The 19,932-nt window shown below is 34.8% G+C and overlaps 2 protein-coding genes across 2 annotated transcripts; both read right to left on the minus strand.

Annotated features, from left to right (window-relative positions):
* Nucleotides 1-6,911: 6,911 nt before the first annotated feature.
* LOC125666476 (protein singed-like) lies at nt 6,912-11,493 on the minus strand. Its single transcript, XM_048899629.2, has 2 exons — nt 10,621-11,493; nt 6,912-7,541 (listed from the first exon to the last, which is right to left on the minus strand). The coding sequence occupies exons 1-2, from the start codon at nt 11,491-11,493 to the stop codon at nt 6,912-6,914; spliced, it is 1,503 nt and encodes a 500-aa protein (XP_048755586.2).
* A 1,281-nt stretch (nt 11,494-12,774) lies between these two features.
* LOC125665854 (protein singed-like) lies at nt 12,775-17,269 on the minus strand. The gene is made up of 2 exons (XM_048898762.2): nt 16,366-17,269; nt 12,775-13,421 (listed from the first exon to the last, which is right to left on the minus strand). The coding sequence occupies exons 1-2, from the start codon at nt 17,245-17,247 to the stop codon at nt 12,792-12,794; spliced, it is 1,512 nt and encodes a 503-aa protein (XP_048754719.2). The 5' UTR covers nt 17,248-17,269; the 3' UTR covers nt 12,775-12,791.
* Nucleotides 17,270-19,932: the final 2,663 nt, after the last annotated feature.

Here is a 19,932-nt window from a genome sequence, read left to right on the forward strand (position 1 = left end):
GTTTTCTTTATCATTTTGTTTTCATTATTTTTATTATTTATTTATTTTTGTTTTTGATTGATTGATTGATTTTTTAGCATTGCATTTCTTGATCTTGGGAGGGTTTGGAGGGTGGGGGTGGGGTTAAAAGATATACAGCCTAGTTGTATATATTAACTTGATTGAAATCTCTTTACTGTTGAAAATATGTTGGAGCTGAATAATGAAGGCATTATGAGTATTGTATTTGCGTTTGCAGCAAAATTGTCTCTGCTGTCACCAAATAAGACTCAATCAAAAAATTTATCTATCGTTATACATTGTATCTGATACTCAGAATGGGAAAAAAGATAATCTAATTTTCACGATTTCAAAAATTATGTTTAGACTACATGTATAATGTATTGTCACATAAAATGTATTAAGCTTATCCTTAGTACTGGGAAATCCTACAGGTAAAAATGGCAAATACGCAATGAGAGTATAAATATGGATGACGGTCAGTTCTACGTCACGAGTGCTGGCACGGAGGTCCGATTAGGGAAAGTTCCCGTTTCAGTGCAACACCCCCTCTTTTCGTCTTCATTGTTTTGAGAGAGAAAAGTTCGTAGCAAGTGTCGTAACTATACACTATAATTTAACGTGAAGTAGATACATTCATCCATCGAGAGAGAGAGAGAGAGAGAGAGAGAGAGAGAGAGAGAGAGAGAGAGAGAGAGAGAGATCACTTAGTAGATACATCGATATAGGGATTTTCGTATATGTGTGTACTTCATAAATATGTGATATCACTTAGTCAAACTCGTTAGAGAGTGTTACAAGAAACACACGTGTCGGTTGCAGTCATGTGACTACACGCAGGCCTTACAGACAGATTGACAGACAAAGTGATGCTTTTAAAAATGCTTTTGCCATGCTCTTCAACGAAACAACACATAGCAGCGAAAGTGTACTTGGCTGGACGAGTCATTCGAACCCACAAATTATTCACTGTGTAGAAACGCGAAATAGAAGATTTAGTATGTTTTAAAAGTACTTTTAGATTTTTGAAAATATTCTAAAGACTAAGTAATTCAAAGAAAACACATTTTTGATATAATCGAAAAGTTTGAACCCTAGAATTAACTCTCGGGACAAAAAAAAAAAAATTCACTATGACCTCGTGATCGAAGATTTGGAGGCAAATTCATTGTTTTTGTCTTTCTGCCTATTTTCGTCGTTGTCTGCTTGTAATTTTAGACTGGTCATAATTTTAAAACTATCTAGTGCCGAGACTATATTCTTTGAATTGAAAGTTCAAGGTGGATGCGTGTAAAATGAAAGTCATGCTTAAAGTTCAAATTGACAGAGTTCAAGTTTTCACATTAAAATTGAAAAAGAAATATCTCTGTATAATGACTATTGATAAAGCGTGCAGTGTTTCATGATCCCGCTGATTGAATAAAACTCTCATTTATACATTAGGCCCGGATGCTATAATTCTTTCCTTTTCCGTTTTCCCGGATGCTATAATTCTTTTCTTTTTCCGTTTTCCCGCTGGTATTCGTCTTTTTTAACTAATAGTAGGCTGGTGGGTAAGATGTATTGTTTTTGTGCAAAGTATATACAATGTAAGTGTTTATAAAAATAGTGACATGTGCTACCATTCGTAATTTAACAGTGCTTACTTATACTAGAAACGTACAGGTAAAAAGAATTTAGGAATGTGTTGTGCTTTATTTGAAGAAAAAACCAACAACAACAACAGCAGCAGCAGCAACAACAACAACAACAACAACAACACCCCTCTAAGAAAACCCAAAATCTTGAGGGAAATGTTTTCAAATGTTTTCTACTTTCAATGACCCCCCCCCCCCCCCCAAATCCAGAATGTTGAGGAAAATGTTTTGTACTCTTAATTAACACCCCCCCCCCAGAATCTTGGGGGGGGGGGGTATTTGAACAATATTTTATTCACTAATAAGTGAATAGGATTTGGGCAGTTTATTTAAGCCTTCTCCCTACATGAACGTCACAATGAATTAAACACATGTGTAGATATGTTATATGAATAAAAGAGATACAAATATATTATATATGTACTAATGAAAATAACCCTAAAAATTATAATAAAGAACAAGACAAAAACATACAAAAAGAAAAAAGGAAAGAAATACCGTTTTGAACATAAGTGAATTACAGTAGATGATTTCACATTTTTGAAAATGAAAAATAAAATTTTAAAGAAAACGTTTTGTTGCAGCTATAAAGGCTTGTACTGCTTCAAATATTTTTATATTGAATTTTTTGTCCATAATTAGGACTACCATATAACAACAGCTCAAGTGTAGGTTGTTGATTATAGCAATTTGTAATATTCTGTATGATTTATAGCAATGCATTTCTGCAATGTGTATAATTTAGACAAACAAAAAAGTAATGGTAGACATTTTTAACTGAATGAATACAATTTGTACACATTGGAGTATCTGATAATCTGTGATGATATAAAAGAAGATCTTGAGGGAAATGTTTCCTACTTTCAATGACCTCCCACCCCCCCACCCCCCCCCCCCCAAAAAAACCCCAGCATGTTGAATGTTTTGTACTTTCAATAAAACAAACAAGAGCTAATCTTGACGATAATGTTTTGTACTTTCAATAAAAAATACAAAGAAAATCTTTTTAAAAAGTTTTTTGTACTTTCAGTGGAATAAATAGATTAAAAACCTCTGAAGAAAATTGTTGAGACTTTAATAAAATTAAAAGGAAATCTGAAAGAACATATCTTCTAGTTTCAATGAAAGAAACAAAAGCTTGAGAGAAATATGTTGTACTTTCAAAGAAATGATAAAAAAGAAGAAATATTGAAAGAAATATCGTACTTTCTTTGAAAATAAAATCTTGAGAGACATGTTTGAGTAGGAAAACTTTTTTCCGGGATTGTCAGTTTGGAAAGGGAAAACAAACAATTTTACTTCACGCCTTACGGTGGCTTACGGTGTGGAGATAAAGTGGTGAGATGACATGATTATATCCGGATTATTCGCAGTAAATGGTCCCTGATTATATCCTTATCACTAATAATCGTGTCAGGCTTATCTAGAAGCTAACTTAGGAGATAAGTAGGGTGATTTCTGGTGTGAAGTGTACAAATTGTTTTCTATATTTGTACACACAATCACGAAAAAGGGGCGTTAAAAACTTTTACTGTCGTTCAAAGAAAAATCTCACACACTTGCATCGCGTACGTATTATACACTTGCACGAGGCTTTACCTGGAACAACACGTGCACAAAAGAAAGGTAGATCATAGTCACAGTCGGAAAAAATGAGTAAACATGGTTCTCTTTAAAATTTTGTCATAGTTAAAAACATTATTCTTGTTGATATCAACTGAAAAACACGTTTGAATAAAAATGAAATGTCGAAAAACATTCGGAGAACCAAAATGGGTATTTACCAATTCTTCCAATTTTTCAGACTTCGGGTTTTCGATATTTTTCCACAGCTAGTACACACATAATTGAAATTCGGGACAGAAAACATTTGATGAATGCCGAGTAAGTGATGATTACCCGTTTTGAATGGTGATCTTTATAGACGCATTATTGTTAATTCTCCATTATGTACCTGAGCCATGCGTGAAGACGCATATCACTTTTTCTTTATTTGTAAGAAATATTCAATTACTAGATACAAATTAATGGATATGCTGCTGAAGTTAAATGATTTAGTTATCGGTGCACATCTTCTACTTTGGGGTGACAATGTCTTATCTACCGAATTAGATTAATTGTATTTTTTTTTTCTTATGTTCAGACGTATATTCATGAAACTAATAAATTTAGCTGATGATCATATTGTATTGTTTATTTATAGGAACGCTTACCACGATTGTATTATCTGTATATCAATTGTTTTCAGTGACAATTGTCTGTTATTAAGTTATAAAGAGAAGAACTCGTAAGTTGTACGAACTTGCTTCTGATCCTTATATATATATATATATATATATATATATATATATATATATATATATACATACATGCATATACAATAAAATACGTTCACATAAAAAAATTCCTTGTGATAGATACACGCACACTCCATAGTTCACGTTCTGCATATAATTAATAAATAAATATATAAATTCCCTGAGCCAATGTCATCGTCGCAAATTTAGTAAAAATAAATTGATATATTTAAAAACCTAGTGGAAATAATTTGTTATAATATACAAAATTAATTTTTCTTTGAATGTTTGAAAATTTTGTACTTAGATTTTACACGCAGTCTCTCTGTTCACAACACAGCGATACACAATACTCACAAAGTCAATACGGCGATTTAGGACTTAGTTTTATATAAAATGATGATAATAATAAAATCGTAAAATGATACGTTAGACGATTAAAAAGAGATCGTCAAACGGTGACCTGCACGAATAGAGAATTAACCCCTCAGAGCTGTTGTACTATCTCTAACGAATGTCCGTCAACACTTAATTTTCATATTAAAGCTGAAATGAGTATGAATCAAAGTATGCTGTTTTAATTATTTCTTTATAAAAATCAAACTTGAATAAACCATCAGTCCATCACACTACGCATAAAACTTTGATATATCTACCAAAATCCAAATCCTTAACTTTCCGGAAAACCAGAGTCCATATCAACATGAGACAGGCCATCCTTTACGTGTACAAACTCCACATTAAAAATTTCGGTGTGATAAATCCTAAAGCATTTTAACTTGAGATGACGAATTTCTCACCTGACAGGTGAAGAACCTGACAGGTGAGGGTCACTAGTGGTAATAGTGTACATGTAAAGATGGCTCCTTTCAAGAAGACTTGGCAGATTTATTGGATAAGGTTGTTAATGGGATACAACCATGTTAACGAAGGATATAATCGTGCTTTTTTACGTAGAAGTACAATCAACACTTATGTATATATTTTTTTATTAGACAATGACGATATCCGTGAGGAAGGATAAGAAAGAAAAAAAGACATATAGTTTTCTTTATACGTGTACATGAAAGGTGAAAATAACAAACAGTGATCCATCTTATAAATCCTCTAAGCATGCAATACAAAATAGAGAGTTTGGCAAATACGGACAACTCTCTATTTTGTATTGCTGATATGAGTTATGAGATTGATCACTGTTCGCTATCTTCACCTTTTATGTATACAAACGGCTTATATAAACAAGATTTACGCTTTCATAACTTTGTTATTACCACGCATACATAGATTTACAGTCTTCGGACTGTGCATTTCCTCTCTGTTGTGACTGGTAGAAAATGCACGATATGAAAATTTTCTTTTAAGAATGCCGTTCTACCCAAGGGAGATAATTTTTCTGTGATCTAATCTACGTACGAATTAACATTTTAACAATATTTTTCAATCTTAAAAATAAAAGACATGACAAAACGAGCAAAAGAAAAAAAACGCAATTAATGAAATTGACACACAACTACTGATATCATTATTCAGAGAAATCATCTTTTTTTTGGACTTGATATTTGTTTTGTTTGTGTTATGGGAATTTTATATTTCGTGGGGCTATATCGCTAAGAATTACATAAAAATAATAAGACCTGTACACTAAATGAAGATCACTATTTTTTTCAAACAGCAAACAAGGTGTAAACCTATTGTTACAATTTAAGTAGAATGACGTTTCATCATGATTTAAATCAACGTTTCAAATAACCTTGAATCATAAGAATTCTCACTCGTTTTAACTTGCCGTTTTAATGAATTCATACATGATTCCTGATTTCTAACACAGTTGTACTACCTGTGCAAGAATACTTGTTATGAAAATTTGAGCAATTCAAACCTTATTGCTTTGTTTATTACTAGTCTTAGATATAGAGGCTTTAATCAGTGTTAATATGGGGAGCAATGGTTTTTGATTAGTACAAATACCATTCATATTCACGGTCATGCGTGTGAAAAAAAATCTTATATAATGGGACTCAGGATACTGATTTTGTAAGGATAACCATTTCAAAACATTTTATTAATGAAAAGCAGAAAGATAATTCAAGTTCACTCTTTAAAGTTGCTGCTAAAGTCGACAAGCTTTTAAAAAAAAAGAAAGCTATACTTGCCAACATAACCAATTTTTAATGCATGTATACATCTTTTACCCACCCATGCGTTCAATAGAATACTGAACGTACCTTCATCACAGAAGAGCTGATGCACGCTACAACATTGAAAAATCTAGGCATCATCAGACTGACAAAAATGGCAATTCTGCTACACATCTCCTCCCCTTTTCTGCTAGACTGAACCACAGAGGAAGAATAATCAATATAAGTGAAAAATTCTCGACGGGACGTAAAACAATCAATCATTCTTCAGTTTTAACTTTACGATATTTTGAAATTCAGGTGATAAACTGTTAGGTGTTACATAATGTACGTGTACGGATGCTGTAGACAGACGGGACTGCTCTGGGACTACTTTCTGTCAGGTTTGTTTGGTACCGTTTGTCTTAATACACTCTGAAAACGATGTAAGAGTCAGGGTTCTTCGGATGAGATTTACAAACCTCGGTCCGTGTTTTGATAGTAGCTTCTCATTGTCTTTCACTGTGTCAATCAATTTCTACATTAATCCATAAAATATCTCTCTGTGCGTGTGTGTGTGTGTGTGCGTGCGTGTATGTATGTGTTACATGGGTATATGATTTGCGTACTGAACTTGAATTGCGTTTACTAATATATCCCTGATTACACAAGCAAACTAGTCATGTATTTTTATACATTTTTAAAATTTATACTGAAAGATCAATCACGAATTATCACTACTTATATTGAGAATTATAAGTGACACATTAAGGTTTATCATTGACAATACATTTTTATTTGTAAGTATTGAATTTCACCACTTAAAATCGATACACGTTTACTATACCGAGGTATATATTTCAGCAATAGAGCATGCAGTTCAGTCCCGGTTCTATTGCTGACGCATGAAAGTGACCAATCTGATCACAAGTTAAATATCGACCATTAACCGCCATAATTGTCACCATGGAAGTATCTCGAAATTCTAAAACAAATGGAATAGGCACATTACTGATAGCTTTTATAGAAGGATGTCCCCCAATCTGTGGGTTGATGCACCAATATTTTCCATTTTCGCTTTGAAGACTGTATTTGCCATCGTCCAGTTGATCTAGGGTAATGACGCTGGGATACGCCTTAGTGCAGATGTACTCATCTTTGTTACTTCCGGCGGAAGTCTTTATCCCGATAAACCCGAACTCACATCGGAAAACAATTACTGGACGATTCAAAATCCGGATCTGGAAGCCTTCGTCTTGCGCATTTTCAGGGACACCAGCGACAAGATTACCGGTTCCTTTGCTAACTAAACGTTTGCCATTTGACCCTTTAATGCTGGCCATTCCATTGGACAGCCACAGGATTTCAAACATATTATTTTTCTCTCGTGTGTTGGTGTTTACCATTATCCGGCCATCGTTACCTACTGCCCAGAATGTTCCATCGTATGTTTCAATGGTCCATTTCTGCGTCTCACCAATGTATTCCAACTGTGGAATAAAAGGTTTGGTTACAATTTATAAACAAGAGGCTCACAGGCCTTATTGGTTACCCGTTAAAAATACCACTTGCCAAATTTATATCATTGCATTGAGGTATGCAACGTAAACGCTATCATTTAGACCAGATTGTGTCCCCTGTTGAATTTGGACTTTAAGGTCCAGATCAAATACAAGGGTGGCTCTAAATTCTGAGGTGATTTAAGAAATCTGTTTTCAACACACATTTTTATTTCATCCTAGAATATTTTCAGTTTGAAACGCGTGTCTATGGCCCACGTATTGCAGCCCTTCTTTAGTGAATTGGAATGTTTCCGACAAAGAGTAAATAAAGAGTGATTTATAGGTAGAATGCTCTTAAAGGGGCATGGACACGATTTGAGCTGAAAATCTTCAAATTTTATTTCCCATTTTTATTGTTTATAATGCCTAGTTGACCAAAAATTTGAATCTCAGTTGTTCAGTTATAAACAAGGCTCATGTCATGTTTTTTGTGTACATTAGACTATTTAATAAAACATAGTGTGTTTAAAACAAAATGAGATGTGCAAAACACTAGAAACTATTTTAAGATTGCGTTAAGAATTCACTTATAAGTTGGAAAAGAAAATCTGCTTTAAACGAAACTTTTACAAGTTTATTCAACCTTGTAAACAAAAACATGGCACGAGCCTTGTTTACTTAACAAAGAATTGTGAGCTCTGTATCTCCCACGTAACTTGACAACTGACACTCAAATTTTTGTTGACCATTAGAAAGACCATAGTTAAGCATTCTAAACATTAAAAATGAAAAAAAATAAAATGTTCAGCTCAAATCGTGTCCATATCATGTTCCTTTAATAGTTACTGTTTACATAACAAGGATTTGTGACCTCTGTATCTCCCATGTATCTTGATTACTGAAATTCAATTTTTTGCTGATCATTAGTAATACCTTAGTTAAGGATTCAAAAGATTAAAAATAAAAAAATAAATTTAAAAAATTTCAGCTCAAATCGTGTCCATGTCCCTTTAAATGACGACATAGATAATTCATTCATCAAATTCTAAATTTTAGATAACAATATTTGTTCTTCATCATAAATGTAAATAAATGTCGTGTGTATCAAGTATTCGTATTTGCAATCAATTCGAATTTTGAATTATCGCTGTTGTTAAAGTAATGCTAGCTCTCATTTGGGTGTCGAAAATTTTGTTGCAAAATTGTGATTTACTATTTCAATGACAGAAAACAACAAGGTTTATAAACTTTTGTTATCCATATTTGTGTTAGAAAACCTATCCAGAGGCTGTGAATGAAGTAGAATTACATTATTGTCTTCCCGTACAAAAATTGTTTTCTATAAAATGTTATATATTCATTAGAACCGAAATCTTTATTTTGATAAAATCTTAGTTTTGATTTTATCAATGACTATGGTTAAAGTTACATAGAAAATCATCATAATAGCACATGTTGTAAAAATGTGCTATTATGACAAGTTTCTATGTAACTTTAAAATTTTCAGATTTAGAGCATTGATTAATTTCTATCAAATTTTCAGATTTAGAGCATTGATTAATTTCTATCAAGCTTGTAGTTTAACATCGTGTTTGAGAATGCTGTTTTTTTATTTATTGAATTTTTATTTATTTATTTATTTTTGTTATTGTTTAGGTTTTTGGTTATTTTGGGTGGGTTTTTTCCCTCTACATACTCCGCTGCCGTTGTATACTGAACGGAATTTGACCATAAGAACAGAGGAATATAAAGTGTTCATCACTGCTATACGTCGATAACACTACAGCAATTATGGTAACTCCATACTCGCAGTTAATTTATTTTCATTCATTAGAGTTAAAACTAACAAATTATCAAATAGAATACATAGGTCATCACACTTTTTAAGGTGCGAGACGTACATAAACAGAATCATATATCACCATAAGAAAATTGCAATTTTCCTTAAACAGCGTTATCAAAAAATCATACCAACTGGTTATGATGAAATAATAGCATTCATAACAATTTCATGAAAATGTATCTTCCCAAAAATATACATAATGTCTGTAAAAAATAAAGGAAATATATCGCATAATAGACTTGATAAAGGAATCATTAAAACAGAGTTAATGCCCTTGGATTCAAAATTTTAAAACATATCATTGATTATTCATCTATAAATTAAGACATTTGAAATAGTTTATTCTAACAAGATTTTTTACAATGCCTATCAGAAAAGACTCCAACATAATTTATGTTCCTATTATGCATAAATCTAAATAAATCATTGATTTTGCAAAATCTGATGGCATCACAGGAGGGTGGAATTACTTTAATAGAGAACTAAAATGATGCAGTTACATGTGTATAGCAAATATAACTGAATGTATTGAGATTGCTGAATCTGAGCAAGCATCTTTTTATCCATCAACATAATTTTTTGCTTAGATATACGGTATAACAATAAATTATAGTGTTATCAAAAGTCACTCAACTGTGCCATCTAATTCTGTAGAGCGAAGAAAAATATTTCAATTGATATTTTAGAATATGCAAGTTTCGAGATAAAAGCTCTTTTGTGGAGGAGGTGCGTTTAGTGCTACTCTGAATGCCTGGATATAATGCACGTACAATTGCTGAAGAAAACGACAAAAATATGGTGTAGGAGATATAAAATGTAAAGAAATTATTCAACCTAAAAACATTTTCATATCCTAGATATGGCTGTACGGGCAACGAAACATTAAGTATTTCATGTGCTCATTTATTTAGTCTGTGTATCAATCGAATTCAGGTGATGAAACTGCGTAAGAGAAATTTACTGTGTATATTTACTTATGCAGTGATGGACAGTTGTCCCATCCCGCGTGTAAACAAATTAGTTCTCCAAAGGGAAATAACTTGAACACAATCTCAATGCAAGTTGTTAAGTCGTTTTATGCTTGGTGAGAAAGTTTTCTTTCGTGTGCGCAACATCTATATGTTGTAAAATGACAAAATATTTGAATTACAATTTCAATCAATTAATCACGAAGAGTATAATTTCAAATTCAGTTGATTATTAATTAATTGATTAAATTTATACTTGAAAGATTTCCGATTTACTCGGGCCTTGGGTCATTCTCTTCAACATGACTTCCATCCCAACGGACGCCATCTTTCCTCCGGCTCCACGGATTGCCACCTGAAGATGACATTCTTGCAACCGAAAAAACTCCTCCTTCCTCAGAACCTTGTATTTGGTTTTGAGTATTCCCGAGGGGCCTGTAGCCGACAAATATCTGCCATCATTGTCTTGGAAAGCCAACCCTTTCAACGATTTGTCGTTACTCAGGTGGACTTCGATACCAAAGAGGGTATCGTCACCCGGTGTTTTCACCAACGACCCATCCTTACTGAGATATCGATTATCGGTAGTTTTAAATCGATACTTCCCACGATCGAATTCCATGGTGAGTAAAGCTTGGGACCCCCAGGCTTTTATTCCGAGCAAACGGACGTGGTCATGATCAGCTATTGCGTATTTCTTGCCCAACATTGAAAGCAGCGTGACTTGTGGATGCATGGCAAATGGGGTATACCACAGTGAGAGTTCTTCCTCTGATGCGGTTTTGGCAAGACAATTTATTTGGTCTTCAGTACCTGATAGAAAATATTTATATTTACTGCTTCGAAATGCCCAACGCGCGGATCCGTCTGTGGCGTACTCCAAGCGGAATTTTTCGTCCTCTCCACGTTCCCTGGCTTCACATGTTACTGTTCCTAAGCGATTTACGGAAATGTAATTTCTAGCATAGCTACGAATGTAGATGGTTTCCTCATCGTGAAATTCTACTGTCCATTTCTGTTTTCGACGAAGAGCAGAGCCGCCGGCGTTGATTTTATTTCCGTATCCTTCCGCGGTAAGATATTTATTTTCCACATTAACAATGCCAATGACCCATTCGAATGAGCTCATGTCTAATCATGGCGCTGTCAATGTGAACTGTGCATTGTGACGTCACTGTATGCACTGTGACGTCATTAGGCATTGTGACGTCACAATCATAATACGTATCCTTCTAAAAGTGTCGGTAAATAGCAAACATTCACGAGTGCATATTACTCTAAACTTTTAGATGTTTTTAATCGTGCACTCAACATATATATGAAATTACAACATGACAAAATTCTCTGCCATGTTCTTTTTAAGTACCGTTTGGAAAATTCTAGTCTAACTTACTAATTAGATTAGAATTGTCCTAACGGTACGAATACCCACCACCCAACCACCACCGCCCCCAGGACACATTAGATAATCTGTGCTCATCGAAGAATAAACACATTCTTTTGACATGACGAGGAACTCTTTTTCTTGAGAACAATTCATGTAAGTGGAAGACTATATATTCTGCAGGAAAACGTCAGAATGTGTAAGATATGCGGAAGATAATTTCTGAACATTATTTCATGCATAACTATTCAACATGCATGAGCCAGTGAATGACCATCTAATTATATCCACAGACAGAAGGGCGGACGAACGGACAAAAGGTCACGGTGATCCCAGTAGACCCGGCCCGTCCCTTAAATTTCGTTTGTGGTTAGCGGGACATAAAAATCCCATGGTACAAGTTGACAAGAATATAAGCATCATGGTATTATAAGCAAATCAATTATACATTTATCTTTCTTCAACTGCCGAAAATAGTGTAATAAAATAGTATAGCAAAACGCATACAATAGTTGTCTTTTTTTTTTTTTCTTTTTTTTTCTTTTTTTTTTTTTTTTTTACACTTTTTGTTCCATCGATAGCCAATAGACAACTTCAGTATGTAGGGGCTAGGTGGTGGACACCCTATTCCTGCGGGTCCGTCGATCTACTAAGTCCAGTTGATGTAAAATAGTAGATATTACAGTAAAAAATAACACTTTAATGTAACGGCCCGATATTGTAACAGTGTGTTGTGTGTCCACTTGAATCGACTTCCGGCAAGTTGGCACAGTACTTCCTAACTTAATGTTAACATATCGCATCACTCTTTTTGTTTTCAATTTAGCTTCCCTAATCAATGAATTTATCCAATATAACTATGCATGGTCTGCTCATAATTAACTCTTAAAGCTGTAAGTAAACAGTGATTTTATTGTAAAATCGTTACTTTTTATTTGCATTCAAAGAGCAAAAACCTTAGCAAAAAATACAAGTAAATTGCGCTATAACACTTAATCTAAGTGTAATTGTTCTGCCGTTATACATCGTTCTCGGTTCAAGCATCAACAATAAAGCATGCATTTCGGACCCAGTTCAGTGGCTGCCGCATGAAAATGACCAACTTTATCATAAATCATATATCGGTCATTAGGCGCCAAAATTGTCAAAGCGGAAGTATCTCGAAATTCCAGAACAAATGGAACAGGCTCCGCACTGTTTGCTTTTATCGTTGGGTGGCCCCCAGTTTGAAGATTGATGCACCAATATTTTCCGTTTTCGCTCTGGAGACTGTATCTGCCGTCATCCAGTTGATCTAGGGTAATGACGCTGGGATACGCCTTGGTGCAGATGTACTCATCTTTGTTACTTCCGGCGGAAGTCTTTATTCCGATAAATCCGAATTCACATCGGAAAACAATTACTGGACGATTCAAAATCCGGATTTGGAAGCCTTTGTCGTCTTCATCTTCCGGAAAGTTAGCGACAAGATTACCGGTTCCTTTGCTAACTAAACGTTTGCCATTTGACCCTTTAATGCTGGCCATTCCATTGGACAGCCACAGGATTTCAAATAAACTGTCATCCGACACTGTTTCTGTATTTGCCTCTATTCGACCATTTTTACCCGTTGTCCAGAATGTTCCGTCGTATGTTTCAATGGTCCATTTCTTCTTTTTGCTCTGATACTCTAACTGTTAAAGACAAAGATAATTCCATAAGCACTGGGATCAGTGTGATATCCGCAGTGGCGGATCCAGAGGGGGGTCGGGGGAGGGGGGTGTCTGAATCCCCCTTTTCGTCATAAAAGTTTGCTTTTAAAAAGATAAAAATAACGCATTTTGAGGGTGGAACCCCCTATGAAAACAATAATTAATGGTAGAACCCCATATGCATCCCTTTCAAAAATTCCTGAATCTACCCCTGATGTCCGTAATTGCATTATGGGCATCCCGAGATGGATGACACGGCTGAATATTATAATTGCCGATTTCGTAATGATCAGGGGCGGATCCAGGAATTGCGGTTACGGGAGGCGCCACTTTATGAGGCAGGGGGTCTGGGGGTACATTTGTACTATTTTCTATCATTTTTATAAGGTGAAATTAATAAATGACGCAAATGTTAAGGCTTTTTTTAAAAAGAAAAATTAAGTTCTCCCAATAAAGTAATTCAAGAAATCAAAAGATTTTGTCATTTATTTCTCCAGGAGTGGAAGAAATTATTTCTTTTATCGTTTAGTACATTCTTCTAAACAATATACCACGATTTGCCTTAAATTTTAAAATTTTAGGGGGGGGGGGGTGCACCCCACCCCTCCCCTTCCTTAAATCCACCACTGATGATAATGGATTATTGTATGCTTTAATTGATGTGTCACTAGTAGAAATGAAACACATGTCATATTTTAATCTCTGGTTAAAGAAAGAAATGTACAAAAAAACCTGGTTAATATTAGAAACTGTGAATGTTGATGTCCCTAACTTGAAAAATTGATGTTTGTAACTGTTGTTATCCTTTTTAAAATATGAAAACAGTTCAGGTGGCTTTGAAATTCGTGTTTTAGATAAAATAACGGTATTTTGTCGTGGTCATTATCAGTCAGAATCTATAATGTTGTTATAAGTCTACAAATAATCGGGGCCAATCACTAAAAAATCATGGAGGAAAATACAGCACTCTAAAATTTAGATCGGGGTGGGTGGGGGTGGGGTTGGGGGTGGGGGGTTAGCCGAGGGATCAGCCTTCCAAACATGGGTTTAATTGATAACTTTATCATTCACTACTACTTCGAACATACTATAAACAAAAAGTGGTGGGAGGGGTCACCCAGTATATCTTTATTTGCATATGTAAATAATGGAAAATGTTAAAAAAAAAAGTAGATGGCATGTCTTTATTTGCACATATAAATAATAATGATGTGATCCTTCTTCAGTGTAATGATTAGAGAAGATCTGGTTTTAATTAGATTTATGTATATCGATAATATAGACAAATCAAGCGCACCATTGATCTCCCATTGCATTTCCTGTACCGTCTTCTCGTTCATTTACTGAGGCGGTTCGGATCGGGGGATTAGGAACAGGAATATTAAAACAAAATATCCAGGAACGTTCGGAGGTTTCGAACCCTGGGTCTCCAACAGGCTTGTATTTCTCGAAAAAATCTCAAACTTAAGTTTAAGTTCTCATCAATCTGATTAAAATCAGACTTCTTAGTTCCGCGTCGTATACTCTGCATAAGCGATTGTAGCGATTGTGAGCGTATTCTAGGATATGATTTTAATTAGATTAATGTTCTCATTTAGTTGATCAGTCAAAATTGGACCTTAAGGCGGCCCCCAGAGCCCCTGTCTCATGAAGCCCCCCCCCCCCCCCCCCCCCTACGTTCAGTTTCTGGCTCTGCTCCTGAAGAAGGCTTGGAAATATACATTTCTAGTCGATGCTAAAGACAGGCACGTGGAATTAGGGAGGGGGCGACCACACGCCCCTTTTTTGAATGTGCTAATTTTTTGTTATTTTTATATCTAAAAAGATATATGGGGTGACCCCCCCCCCCCTTATTTTTATAGTAGTGGTGAATGGGAAGAACGTAGGCTTGAAGTTATGAATATTGACTCCATTTTAGACCCCCCCCCCCCAACCCCCTAACCATCCACGATGTACTGTGAAGTTTTACCTGGACTGGTCAGATTTCCACAGCTTGTCTTTCCTACGGCTTTTGCCATAAAAATATAAATAACACGCGGGGTTCCAGAAATTTTTTAAGGTGTGGGGGTTGCACTTAAGTAAACTCTTTAAAGGAGTTTCAATTAATCTATACCCAGGGTCTAAAATCTTTCTTTTTTTATCAACTGAAAATGTAGCTGTATACAATAGATAAGTTATTAAAGAGATAGTAAAGCTCATTTTTGATGATTTTTTCTCTCACCTCAAATAATCTTATTCCTTTCTAATATAATTCAAAAAGATATACATGTATATGAATATGATATTTTTCATCTTTGAAATTACTGCACGTTTGTCAAAAGTTTCTCTAGGAGCCGAATGAAATGTTGCCCAGGAAGCAAACATTTGAATTGAAGGTTGTATAGTCATTGTATGGAAATAAAGACATAAAATTGTTAATTATTACAGAAAATGACTTGTTTGAGTCAATAGGACTTATTTTAACTATTTCAAATTTTTTTGAACAAAATTACTTTTACTGTCCCTTTAAATTTTGACTAATCAAGGGGTCGGGAAGGGGGGGGGGGGGGGGTGGTAGGACTCTGAATACGCACTTGAATACACAATTCGTCATTTTGTAAATGAAAACAGGAAGAGCACGAACATGTATATGAATTGAAGTATTTACGTAACAATCGTCGGATTTAGTTTCTGTAAATGCGTATGAAATCCTCAAAATGAACAACAGAACATTTCAAATGGCCGTGAAATGAATTAATAACCTGATGCATGTATTCCTACAATGTACGTTTACACAAGCAACTGGCCTTTCATATATAATGGCAAAGTCGTGCAAGAGTGATGTTTGAAGAAATTTGTTGCCGTATCGGTGCCGGATTAATTAGTTCGTGTATTTAACTCACCCATGAACACAAAATATATCATGATTTTATTGATGACAACATACCTGGAATAATTCTGACTTTGTTGGTCCTTGTGGCATATTCTTCAACATCACCTCCAACCCGACGGATGCTATTTTCCCCCCAGTCCCCACGATCGTCACTTGAGGGTGACATTCCTGCAGCAGGAACAGAGCTTCTTTTCTTAAAACCTTCTGATGGGCTCTCAGTTTCCCTGATGGACCACTCGTTGATAGATACCGGCCCTCGTTATCTTTGAATGTCAGTCCTTTAAGTGACTTATCATCGCTCAGGTGAATCTCGATACCAAAAAGCGTATCTTTGTCGTGAGTATCGACTATCGATCCGTCCTTACAGACATATCGATTATCAGCGGTTTTGAATCGATATTTGCCGCAGTGAAATTCCATTGTAAACAGAGCTGATGCCCCCCACGCTTTGCTCCCGGTAACGCAGACATTCGTAGAGTCAGCTATTGCAAATTTTTTGCCCATCAAAGCAAACAGCGTAACTTGCGGATGCATGGCAAATGGTGCGTACCATAACGAGAGGTCTTCATCGGTTGCTTTTTTGGCAAGGCAGTCAATTTTATCCTCCGTCCCTGCCAGAAAATATTTCTGTTTCTTATTTCGAAAAGCCCAACGCGAGGATCCATCGGTGGCGTATTCTAGTAGGAATTTTTCGTTTTCTCCTCGTTCCTTGGCATCACACGTCACGGTACCAAGACGATCCACAGAAATAAAATATCTGGCGTAACTTCGGATGTAGATGGTTTCATCCTCATGGAATTCTACCGTCCATGTTTGTTTTTGGCGAAGAGCCGTTCCGCAAGCATTTATCTTATTTCCGTATCCTTCTGCTGTGAGATATTTCTCTTCGACATTCATGATGCCGATCCTCCATTCAAAAAAGTTATTAGAACTCATTCCTCTATGATATGTGTTTGTCCCAAATGAAAATAATTGCGGTATTGTGACGTCACAACATACATTCCGCACTGTGACGTTGTATTATTATGACGTCATGTTTTATCAAGTACGCATGATTGTAAATCTCTTTGGTTATTTATCATTTAGCCTAATAGTGGTTTTATGCAATGTAGCTTAAAAACATCCGACCATGTGTATATGGTTGGCCGTCCTACCTACAATTATCTATTCATACTACCAGTAAAATTAATTTTACTACCGGTAAAATTATTTTTACTACTGGTATAAATAAATACTGGTATAAATTTAACTGTGGGTAGCTTTGGCCAGTGTTTAATTTTTACTAGTAGTAAAATTATTTTTAATGATTAGTAAAATTAATTTTACTGGTAGTATGAATAAATAATTGTGGGTAGGATGGCCAACCGTATGCATAGCAGATATATATTTATATTTTCAACGTCTTTACTTTTGATATCATCCTGGATGCATTCATAGTCGGATACTCACAGCTGAGCTCGTCCTCAAGACGTGGGTATCAGACGATGGGACGCACTGCGGTTGCAAATACAAATATAAATGTAGATTAATGTAGTACGTCTGTTATGATGGATTATAATTTCGACAGAAGGAAAGTACATATGCAAGAATTTGAAAATACATCAAGGCGTGAACTGCAATGCATGACGTATGCCGTCGTGGAGGGCCGCAGTTCATACAATGATGTACATGTATTTTCAAAATTGAAATTTAATTCTTGTATATACCGCATTTGATGGGCATTTTCTGTGGGTTTTTTTTTAATTTTTTTTTTTTTAGAATTTTGCGGATATGGAAAATCCACAAGATTTGAAATCGCAAAAAAATGTATATCAATACATAGAAGCATAAATCGTTATATATAATGCAACCGCAGATATTAAAATAAATTAATATCCTCCATTAGTCAAGATTCCATGTAGCGCTGGAATTCAAAGAAATAGGATATCCCTCAAAACAGTGTTATGTTTTAATATTGCTGAAATCCCATATTTACCACAAACTTTTGCTGTGAAATTAATTTAATTCTTGTAAAATTGGAATCGTTTAAAAGTTCACGTAAACACACACACACACACACACAAAATCCCACGTCATTTAATGCGTCCAAAATCTGGGATATCAGAAAAATCCACGTAAATACAACCAAATACTGCCTGATTTCATACGTCCAAAACCTGGATTATTCTACGACCTTAAATTCTTTTTCCGATGTTGAAATGGGGGAACAAAAAGCAAAATACTAATATTTTCTTTTAACTCTCGATGGTAAAAATAAAATCTAAATACTGGAAGGGGTGAGCAAATTTAGTGAGCTGCTGACCGTAGTACAACTTAACTGTTCTGAAGTTGATGTTTGACCAGAAATTGTAATTTGGCAGTGTAATTAGTAGGGATACTTAGTTTGGCAATTTTTATTTAATGGAGGGAATAAATGATCATTATATAATACTGAATTACTATACACCGCTAAGTCCGCTCAGTTGAAGAATCGTCCTCTATGATAATTCAACTTCCCTAGATCTACTTCCTTTCAGTGTTGAATGCTATATTTATAAGCAAAAAATAGAAGAATAAAAAATAAAGAAGAGACGAAGAAAGAGGGCTTCGTAAAACTCATTTTAGGACCGAAGAATTTTGATTTGTCTGAATTTTAATGATTATTCATATAACGGCAGTCAAACTCTTATCGAGAGAGACGACGTTTGCGAGTTTATGGAGAGGTGAGCTTAAACGTGAAAGAGAATCAATGATATTACATTGATAACAATCCCCACGTTGTATAAGAACTAAATTCATTTAGCTTTACCGTTAAAACTTGTTAATAAATATTCTCTTGATATTTGCTCTGTCTACCAATAAAAACGCTTAAAAGGCCGCCCACTTTAGTACTGATAAATTACTCAACTTTAGCAGTTTCCCGCCATCTGTCGAAGTATTTCAAAGACAGGAAAAAATCTGACCATATGCGACGAGTTGAATTAATCGATTTCTATCGTATGGTGCATGTTGATAACGACTTTGAATTTGAATCATTTAACTGATTCATTGCGTAGATTCGAACATCAATTTTATTATTTATAATCAATTTGTTGCTTTTAGGTAGAAAATTAAGATACATCTAAATTCAGTGGATTTTTACCAGGGAGAGGGTAAAGAAAACATGTTTATGTCACAAAGAGATGTATGAATAATCTTTAACAAATTATGTTATTATTGAGATAAAGATATCGTAACGGATATTCTCAGAATTTCTTGTTTATTTTTTTTAAAACTTAATTTCTTGCATTGTGTAGGGGTGTGATGACATTAAAAATTCCGGATAGACAAAATGCAACATATTAATAAACCCTGAACAAAAAAATATTCTACTGTCATCACGCAAAGAAGCGCCCGAACAGATCTTTTCCGGAAGAAAAAACTCTCTAAACAATTATTCTATTTTTTCTTTCAGTGGAAATTCTTTGGAGTTTGATTCAAAGTTGTATAATTTCTATATGGACGTAGACCCGTACAATTTTGTACTAGTCAATCAGAGTTTTGTCAGAATTTCGATAAGCCTCGCTTTGAGTTCAGAAAAAATACTACAAAATGGTATGTTTTATTTTACAATCACATCCAACTCATGGTCAGTTTACTAAA

The sequence above is a fragment of the Ostrea edulis genome, chromosome 10 (assembly GCF_947568905.1).
Source record: "Ostrea edulis chromosome 10, xbOstEdul1.1, whole genome shotgun sequence".
NCBI lineage: Eukaryota > Metazoa > Mollusca > Bivalvia > Ostreida > Ostreidae > Ostrea > Ostrea edulis.

Bases quoted from the DNA above. Each gene is read 5' to 3' on its own strand.
- LOC125666476 (XM_048899629.2), bottom strand. From the start codon at position 11,493: ATGAGCTCATTCGAATGGGTCATTGGCATTGTTAATGTGGAAAATAAA. The intron at 7,542-10,620 runs GTATAAATTTAA...TTTATTCCACAG, and splicing joins GTAAATCGGAAATCTTTCAA to TTGGAATACATTGGTGAGAC.
- LOC125665854 (XM_048898762.2), bottom strand. From the start codon at position 17,247: ATGAGTTCTAATAACTTTTTTGAATGGAGGATCGGCATCATGAATGTC. The intron at 13,422-16,365 runs GTATGTTGTCAT...TGTCTTTAACAG, and splicing joins CAAAGTCAGAATTATTCCAG to TTAGAGTATCAGAGCAAAAA.